General features: G+C 42.5%; 2 protein-coding genes across 3 annotated transcripts in view; one reads left to right on the forward strand and one right to left on the reverse strand.

Moving 5' to 3' along the window:
• LOC123752602 (centrosomal protein of 104 kDa) overlaps nucleotides 1-10,000 on the reverse strand; it is a 146,305-nt gene that overhangs the window by 131,947 nt on the left and 4,358 nt on the right. The gene's annotated exons all lie outside the window — the stretch shown is intronic.
• LOC123748137 (repetin-like) overlaps nucleotides 1-10,000 on the forward strand; it is a 36,224-nt gene that overhangs the window by 12,697 nt on the left and 13,527 nt on the right. The window contains exon 4 of the mRNA XM_069323985.1: nucleotides 2,447-2,571. Within this exon, the coding sequence (XP_069180086.1) occupies nucleotides 2,447-2,571 (125 nt within the window). The remainder of the gene's footprint in view (nucleotides 1-2,446; nucleotides 2,572-10,000) is intronic.

Below are 10,000 nucleotides of genomic sequence, written 5' to 3' on the forward strand. Positions count from 1 at the left end.
TCTCTCTCAGTCTCTCAGTCTCTCACTTTTCTCACCTTGCCCTCCTTTGTTTACATATTATGACTGACAGCAACAGGGCAGGTAAACAGCCGTTAGGAGATTGGGCGGAGAATCGCGCATGCGCGGGTATGATGCGCGCTGATTGGTTCCCGGCTGCCGGGATGAGTTATTCTCATTGGGGCTTGCCTCCTGCGGCTCAGCCTGTGATTGGTTCCTTCGCAACTAGGCGAACAGTGATTGGTTCTCGTCAAGTTCGTTTATGGCGTCTTGATTGGTCGCTTCTTGACATGATTTAAATTTATAGTCACCGTCTAGCGTAACGGGATGTGATTGGTCCTCGAGAGCCGCGACGTGCTGTAGTTGGTTCACGAGCAGAATGGCGTGCTCCGATTGGTTCTTGACCAACTTGAGGCGCAATCATTGGCTGTTGTTGTTCGCCAGTCATGGCACTTTATTCGAGGCTCCGATTGGCCCTCGTTCATCACGGAGTTCTCTGATTGGTTGCACAGCCAATCCACCTAAGCAGAAATAAAGAATTACAAAGAAGATCAGTGAAAGGTGGAGAGAGAGAGACAGAGAGAGAGAGAGAGAGAGAGAGAGAGAGAGAGAGAGAGAGAGAGAGAGAGAGAGAGAGAGAGAGAGAGAGAGAGAGAGAAGTGAGAAGAGGCAAAGGTATTGAGCGAGGTGCTTAATAATATAACATAGTTCCCCCCTTGACTATCTTCCTCACCCTCTCTCTCCCCCTCCCCCATCTCTGACCCCTCCCCCCTCTTCCCCATTGTGCCCCCTTCCCCCCTCCCCCCCCTCCTGCTGACGCTGTCGTGGTTGTCTACACATCACCAGTGCCTCTCATGCTGCCAATGTTTGTTTTCCTCTCAATTATATTGATTTTGGAGTTCACTTATATTCTTGCGTGTTTTTTCTCGTGTTTGCTTTCTGTTTTGGAGCTTGACGCATCGACCTCCTCGTTTGTTTTTATTCTTGTTTTGTCTTATCCCTTTGTCTTAGTGTTGTCTTAAATGTCTTCATTTATTTCCCTTCAGTTTTTATTTGTGATTTCTTGGTTTGCTTTAATCTTGCTTTTACCTGTTAGGAGTGTATTTGTTGTTTTGATTTTATTACTCCCGCATTCGTTTGTTGTAGTCAACTTCCTTAAACTGGTCTGCGTCTGTGTCTGTTTCTGTGTGTTTGGTCTGTCAGCTGCAGTGCCGTCTCTCTCTCTCTCTCTCTCTCTCCCTCCTCTCACCATTTCACTTGTCATGTAAAATATTTGTTGGCTGGAAAGGCGAGGAATGTGTTGGGGAGGTGTTACTGTCTGAGCTGTGTGTAAGGGTGTGTGTGTGGGGAGGGAGAGAGAGTGAGAGAGAGAGAGAGAGAGAGAGAGAGAGAGAGAGAGAGAGAGAGAGAGAGAGAGAGAGAGAGAGAGAGAGAGAGAGAGAGAGAGAGAGAGAGCAGGGGGGTGACGGAGGTGAAAGACAAAAAGGGAACCAACAAACAAATTTACATGTGTATGCGCGTGTGTATGTGCGTGCGTGCGTGTACTCACCAATTTGTGCCTGCAGGATCGAGCTTTAGCTCTTGGACTTTCTAGCAGCCAGGTGTCTAATGCAATAACTTCTGACCAATTTCAGTTTCAAATCGACTTTTAAAATCATGAATGTAGTTTGTTTCTACAACCTGCTTCTTTAGTTCATTTAATGTTTCTCACAACTCTTAAACTAACAATAAAACTTTCTAACATCTCTATTTATTTTCTCAGGCTTCCATCATTCTTATTCTCTCCATATTCATTGAGAACATTTCCATCTTTTCCACTCTCTCAGTCTCCCTAAGTATTTTATAAGTCAATGTAATGTCTCCTCTCTTCCTTCTCTGTTCTAGCGACGTCAGGTCTAGTTCTTTGAGGCTTTCTTCACCCCCCCCCTATCCTTCTCAATACTGAGGCGAGCCTCCTGTACTCAAATAGTTGTACTCACACAGATAAGCTTGCAATGTTGAGCATCTGCTCTTCAGCCCCGCCTTTCGAGCATCATTAGTTCAATCTTGTCACTCGTTTGTCTTACATTATATTTAAAGTTGTGTATCGAATTGACTTCGACAAGTTCGTCATCTCGCCCGTTCCACTTATTTATAACACTTTTTATGAAAAAGTTCCTTCTTTACTATGTCTTCACTATCAACTTTGTCAATCCCCGTTAGTATCCTGTACGTCGTTATCATGTCTGAACTGTTCCTTCTGTCCTCCAGTGTAGTGACGTCCAATTGCTTCAGTCTTTTTTCATAGTTCAATCCCCTTAGCTCAAGAACGAGCCTTGTTGCATAGGGTTTAACCTTTTGTAGTTTTGTTTTGGGCTTCTATAAGTAGGAGGGTTCCATGCCGAGGCAGCATACTCAGTAACAGGTCTCACAAGGGATATATACAGCGCTCAAAAAGTTCTTTATCCAGGTTGGTGAAGGATAACCGGAGGTTCGCCAATATAGCAGATGCTGCTCTCGTTATCCTGCTGATATCCGCCTCTGGTCATAGATCTCCAGTTATGTCCACTCTTAAATCTCTCGCTTTTGTCAGAAGTTAGAAGTTGCCTTCCCTTTATCCTGTAGTATATTTGAGGCCGCCTTGCTCCTATCCACATAACCTTGCATTTGTCAAAGTTAAAGTCTAGTAGCCACTTCTCGGACCATCTGCTAGCAGACTTGATAGTTTTTCCTTCTTATAGCGCATAGTAAGTCATTCGCATCTAGTTTTTCCCTGGAAAACAACCCAACAGTAGGTTAACAACCAGATCCCCAATTACTGCTGACTGAACAGGTAATGACTGGCATCCAGTCAATTCTCCATGGGCAGGGCTATCTCTGAGTCTCCCTGTTTCCTTCAGTATCTTATATGCTGCGAACATATTCCCTCAGGTCCTTTCTTCCAATGTAATTATCCTTGAGTTCCCTTAGTTTCTCCTTATAGCTCAACACCATCACCTCTGGTACCAGTCTCCTAAATAAAAAAAAATCGTTTTTTTGTCAAGATTACCACGCTGGAGTGTCGTATTCCAGGACGGCTTTATGTGTGTAATGTTAGATAATTCTTGCATGGGTCTCCGAGAGCCATTATTATGTTGGCAGCATAAGAACATAAGAACTCCGCCAGCCGTAAAAGTTATTCTGTTCCCGTGCGCCTGTGATCTTATTGTTCAAGTTATGACTCCTTACAGGTCCTCTGGCATCCTTGTAGCAGCCTTCCTAAGCTTCATAACCTTGCCCTTGCTACGACTGAACTCTATAAGCCCGTTCACTTAAGGTTTCAAAGCCTCTTTGATACTCCATTCTGCAGTATCGCGTGATACTGCATTGGGAAGGGAATTGATAGAGTAGATAAAGACAGTCTATTTAACACAAGGGGCACACGCACTAGGGGACACAGGTGGAAACTGAGCGCCCAAATGAGCCACAGAGATATTAGAAAGAACTTCTTTAGTGTCAGAGTGGTTGACAAATGGAATGCATTAGGAAGTAATGTGGTGGAGGCTGACTCCATACACAGTTTCAAGTGTAGATATGATAGAGCCCAATAGGCTCAGGAATCTGTACACCTGTTGATTGACGGTTGAGAGGCGGGACCAAAGAGCCAGAGCTCAACCCCTGCAAGCACAACTAGGTGAATACACACACACACACACACACACACACACATACACACACACACACACACACACACACACACACACACACACACACACACACACACACATACACACACACACACACACACACACACACACGCACACACACACACACACACACACACACACGCACACACACACACACACACACATACACACACACACACACACACACACACACACATACACACACACACACACACACACACACACACACACACACACACACACACACACACACACATAACAATCATTTCATTGGTTTATTAGATTTACTGTTATTTTTCACCTCCGGTTCCCCTTCCTCTTTCCCCTCTCTCGCACTCTCCCCTCCTCACTATATTTCCCCTCTCTCATCTTTTCCCTTTCTCTGCCTCTGCATTTCTTTCCCCTTTCACAATTCTATCCACTCTTCACTTACTCTCTCTCTAATCTCTATCTTTCCCCTCTCTATGTCTCTCTCCCCTCTCAATTGACACTTCCCTCTCCCCCTTTTCTATCTGCATTCCCCTCTCTGAACTCTTTTGTCTTCTCTCTTCCCTCTTAATCATTCTTTCCTTCTCCAATCTGCTAATCAACTTCATTCTTCACCTTTCTGGGTCAATCCTCAATTCCTCTCACCTCATGTTTACAATTGTTCTCTCTTCTACCCACTAGTTTATTTTACCCCCTCTTTCTCTTCCCCCTATTTACATCTCCTTCTCTGTTCATTTACATTATTATTTTCCCCCTCTCTTCCCCCCACTTATTTTTACTCTTTTTAGTTTCACTGTCTAGGATGATTTTTTTTGCCCAAAATTTCCCCGGGTTTAAAGTGAAAACGTCCATTTTTTTTTTTTTTAAGATTCGCTACTTGGAACAAAAAGTTCCAAGTAGCACGGGCTATGGTGAGCCCAGAGTGGACTTGTGTGTGTGTGTACCATTTTTTGAGGTTAGTCAAGCGACTATATATGAAGGCTCTGACACACAGTTAGCTCGTCCCGGGGGTTTTAAAACAAAAAAAATACCCATTTCGACAGTTTGAGACCGTATGGGTTGACTGATATCAGTTGATATCAGTCTTGTGGAGTGTTATATCTTTAATACGGTACTAACAACGATATCAAACATTGAAAACATTTAGGCAAAATATCGAAGAATGAGGTGAATTTATACTAGTACCAATACTGTAAAAAATAATTAGAGACTCCCCCCTCCTCGGAATACCACAGAAATACCCCGATACCCCCCAAGAATACTGCCCCAAAATAGTCCAATACCCCATACAGAATAATATTCATATCAACGCCACCCAAAAAAAAACATATGTGTTATATATGTGCTATACATATGTGTTATATATGTGCTATATAACACATGTCCATGTGTTATATAGCAGACTTCATCACGAACCGTCGAGGTAAATGGGCGTATTATAATTTCACCAGAACCTAATTTATCTTTATGAGTGTAGCCTTAAACTTCTTTATGAGTGTACCTGTAACTCACTCATAAACACTGGCGAAATTGCTATTATGTAGAAAGTCGGGGGAACATCAAATTCTCCCATCCCCCCTTTCCCATCATTGTATCCTCCCTTCCCCATCATTGTATCACCCCCTTCCCTATCATTGTATCACCCCCTTCCCCATCATTGTATCACCCCCTTCCCTATCATTGTATTCCTCCCCTCCCCCCTGGACCAAAGGTCAATATGTTGATAATTACCAACAGACAGAACTAAGTAAGAATAGCTATGTAGCACCAGGAACTGAGGCGAGATACATATTTTATCCCTCTACCTCACGACAATCCTGGCGGGTCTGGTTCACAATGAGCTTACAATCAATGGTTTAATTACAATCAATCATCTTACAATCAGCTTACAATCAATGGATTAATTCACGACCAGAAGACACGATAGAAGAATGCAAAAATAACCCCCAGTGAAAAGTAAGAATGCAATACGTTCACTAAGAAACCATTGTCATTACTTTGCACTTACTTGGGTTAAGCTCTTATAGCCAGTTCTTCGACAATTTTTTTTCAGTTTATCCAGGTCTTCTAGTAGTTCTTTGCTGTCTTCCACCTGCATTTATCCTCCTCATAACGTTTGTATCATCAACAAACATTGTGAGGAAGATGTCTATTCTCTCTGGTAGACAGTTGAGGAAGATCAATGATAGGCTTGGCTCTAATATTGACCTCCTGTGGCACGCTGCGTGTAGCACTGTCTCTCACACAGACCATGAGTCACAATAACGGGGCTCAAGATATGATGACCAGACCACACAGACCAGAAGATGGTGAGGTGACGACGTTTCGGACCGTCGTTGAGTATTATCATGTGGTGTGACCCTCACACACGTCTCAGTCATTCTCTGTGGATGGGTCCCATACTATATTGTTTCACACACACACAATGGTCCAGAACGGACCATTGTGTGTGTGTGTGTGTGTGTGTGTGTGTGTGTGTGTGTGTGTGTGTGTGTGTGTGCGTGTGTGTGTGTGCGTGTGTGTGTGTGTGTGTGTGTGTGTGTGTGTGTGTGTGTGTGTGTGTGTGTGAGTGTGTGTGTGTGTGAGTGTGTGTGTGTGTGAGTACACCTATTTGTGCTTGCGGGGGTTGAGCTCTGGCTCTTTGGTCCCACCTCTCAACTGTCAATCAACTGGTGTACAGATTCCTGAGCCTACTGGCTCTATCATATCTACATTTAAAACTGTGTATGGAGTCAGCCTCCACCACATCACTTCCTAGTACATTCCATCCGTTAACTACTCTGACACTGAAAAAGTTCCTTCTAATGTCTCTGTGGCTCATGTGGGTACTCAGTTTCCACCTGTGTCCCCTTGTTCGCGTCCCACCAGTGTTGAATAGTTTATCCTTGTTTACCCGGTCGATTCCCCTGAGGATTTTGTAGGTTGTGATCCTGTCTCCTCTTACTCCTCTGTCTTCCAGTGTCGTAAGGGGCATTTCCCGCAGCCTTTCCTTGTAACTCATGCCTCTTAGTTCTGGGACTAGTCTAGTGGCATACCTTTGGATTTTTTCCAGCTTCGTCTTGTGCTTGACAAGGTACGGGCTCCATGCTGGGGCCGCATACTCCAGGTTTGGCCTTCATATGTGGTGTACAAGGTTCTGAATGATTCCTTACACAGGTTCCTGAAGGCTGTTCTGATGTTAGCCAGCCTCGCATATGCCGCAGACGTTATTCTTTTTATGTGGGCTTCAGGAGACAGGTTTGGTGTGATATCAACTCCAAGATCTTTCTCTCTGTCCTTTTCATTGAGTACTTCATCTCGTGTGTGTGTGTGTGTGTGTGTGTGTGTGTGTGTGTGTGTGTGTGTGTGTGCAGGAGCGTGTGTGAGTATGCATGCTTCGTCTCACTTCATGTCAGTCAGTTTGCAACTTATGTGTGCAAGGCATATATTATGTTTGCATGTTGGGAAGCTTCTGCCAGTCACGTGTGTATAAATCAAGGAAGCTTCTCTCTGCCTCCAGAGAGAGAGAGAGAGAGAGAGAGAGAGAGAGAGAGAGAGAGAGAGAGAGAGAGAGAGAGAGAGAGAGAGAGAGAGAGAGAGAGAGAGAGAGAGAGAAGGGCATCTTGGATAAACAAAGCATAAACTTCGATAAATGGGAAAGAATTCATGAATAGCATTAGGTGGTGTCTCCACTCCACACGAGAGTATGTATATATATATATATATATATATATATATATATATATATATATATATATATATATATATATATATATATATATATATATATATATATATATATATTCATACTGCCGTTGGTACAGAGACAGGTTTCTGCTATGTGTGGCCCTTAACGTCTATGAGGGTCTTTGCTGAGATATAGATGGTCATCATCTCTTTCCTTCTCTCTCTCTCTCTCTCTCTCTCTCTCTCTCTCTCTCTCTCTCTCTCTTTCTCTCCCTCCCCCCCCCACTCTTCCTCCCTGTCTCGCTCGCTAAAATAAAGTTGCCTAAATACCCAAGAGTTGGTTCACTGTTCGCTTAATGAACAAAAGTGTTCAGTCACTTTCTTTGGTCAACTTTCGCAAACCCGGTAATTACTTTGTCACTTTAAGTGAGGCAAGAGAGACAAAGTTGTCTCAGTGGGTGCCTTAAGACACTTGGCTTACTGAACGAGTGTCCTTGCCAAAATGGCCGTTTGGTTTCTAAATGAGCAAATTACTTACCTTTTTTAATATATTTTCTTATATCAAGAATAAATAACAATCAATTTAGATAATCAGGATAACCGATAAATTAACGCACACCAAGAGACATAGAAAATATAGAACATAAGACATAGAATTTATCTTTGAGAATGTGAGGAGTGACCTTACGAAACGTCATCACTAGGGGGTCAGACCCAATAAAAAGTAAAAAATGAACTTTGGAGAGTTAATTTTTCCACTTCCTTGCTTCATTGAAGAAAAACTTAAGAAATATCGAGAAGATTCGTGCCAGAATCATCAATCTAAAACTTTCTGTCGTGTTTAAGGAAATACATATATATATATATATATATATATATATATATATATATATATATATATATATATATGTCGTACCTAGTAGCCAGAACTCACTTTTTGGCCTACTATTCAAGGCCCGATTTGCCTAATAAGCCAAGTCTTCCTGAATTAATATATTTTTTCTAATTTTTTTCTTATGAAATGATAAAGCTACCCATTTCATTATGTATGAGGTCAATTTTTTTTATTGGAGTTAAAATTAACGTAGATATATGACCGAACCTAACCAACCCTACCTAACCTAACCTAACCTATCTTTATAGATTAGGTTTGGTTAGGTAGCCGAAAAAGTTAGGTTAGGTTAGGTTAGGTAGGTTAGGTAGTCGAAAAACAATTAATTCATGAAAACTTGGCTTATTAGGCAAATCGGGCCTTGAATAGTAGGCCAAAAAGTGAGTTCTGGCTACTAGGTACGACATATATATATATATATATATATATATGTATATATATGTACTGTGTTTAAGTCTTCAGAAATATTGAAGTTTTAGTGGAGATTTAGAGGGCTAGAGGGACAGCAATGATAGACAACAATGGGTTCTATTTCAAGAGTCGCAGTTGGCATTGTTCCCAGTCAATCCCTCCCTGACCTTAGCGCCTCACATGGTCAGCCTCCCACCCCTCACAAAGGTACCTCACCCCCGCCCCCCCTCACAAAGGTACCTCACCCCCCGCCCCCTCACAAAGGTACTTCACCCCCCTCGCCCCCTCACAAAGGTACCTCACCCCCGCCCCCCTCACAAAGGTACCTCACCCCCGCCCCCCTCACAAAGGTACCTCACCCAGCCCATCACCTTGACTTAAGTAAACTCGAGTGACTACTGCAAAAAGCTGGTTAATCTCTCCTTCTACTTAATAAAGTAAGTGATTTTAATTTACATTTTAAAATACTATTACTAGTTACAATAAAAGTAGTAACAGAAAGAACATTGATAATAATGTAGAAGTCGAAAATATATTAACAATAAACTTTTCCAGACAATTTAAAATTATAAGGAAATAAATTTAAAAATTTTATTTGATGCCATACACCGTCAAGCTCAAGCATCGTTTTCTATACCAATTTTGCCTTCGTTACTAGGATACATTTTGGAGTAGCCCAATTAATTTTCTTTTTAAACAAGCTAAACATATATCAAATAATTATTTTGTTAAATACATTATATATAACGGTGAAAATAGCAAAGGTTACAATTTACATAAAGCGTTGAGGCTTTTGTGGGAAAAGTTCTTCACGAAGTGGATGATGAAGAAGAGAGGGGATACTCATGTATTTGACGTGAGTCACTCAAGACGTTCTTTCCCATTCTCTGTGTCCTCTTCTTTGGCCTCTATCTCTGTCTCTCTCTCTCTCTCTCTCTCTCTCTCTCTCTCTCTCTCTCTCTCTCTCTCTCTCTCTCTCTCCACACCACCAGGCAGCCTTGGGCGGCTCGCTACACCGTCGCGTCCAGCCAATTTAACCTAACAAGTCCGGAATAAAATCGCAAAACCGGATATGCAAATGAGCCTCAATGGATTTGCAAGCGTCGTCGAGTTATTGTCGAGGAGGCGGCGTTAATTGGCGGAGAGGGGGAGGGAAAGGTAGGGAATGGGGGGGAAAAAGGGAGAGAGGAAGGAAGGTAGGCATGGAATAGGTAAGTGAAAGACAGCAGGGAGAGGAAGTGAGAGATGTGGAGATGTCTCACGAGAGAGAAAGAGAGAGACCAGGATGTTTACAATGAACAGAGGAGAACAAGAGTACTTGGAATAGAGTTAGCAACAAATATGAGGCATAGAGATACAGGAAAATTCTTCTTTTTCGTGA

The sequence above is a fragment of the Procambarus clarkii genome, chromosome 13 (assembly GCF_040958095.1).
Source record: "Procambarus clarkii isolate CNS0578487 chromosome 13, FALCON_Pclarkii_2.0, whole genome shotgun sequence".
Classification (NCBI taxonomy): domain Eukaryota; kingdom Metazoa; phylum Arthropoda; class Malacostraca; order Decapoda; family Cambaridae; genus Procambarus; species Procambarus clarkii.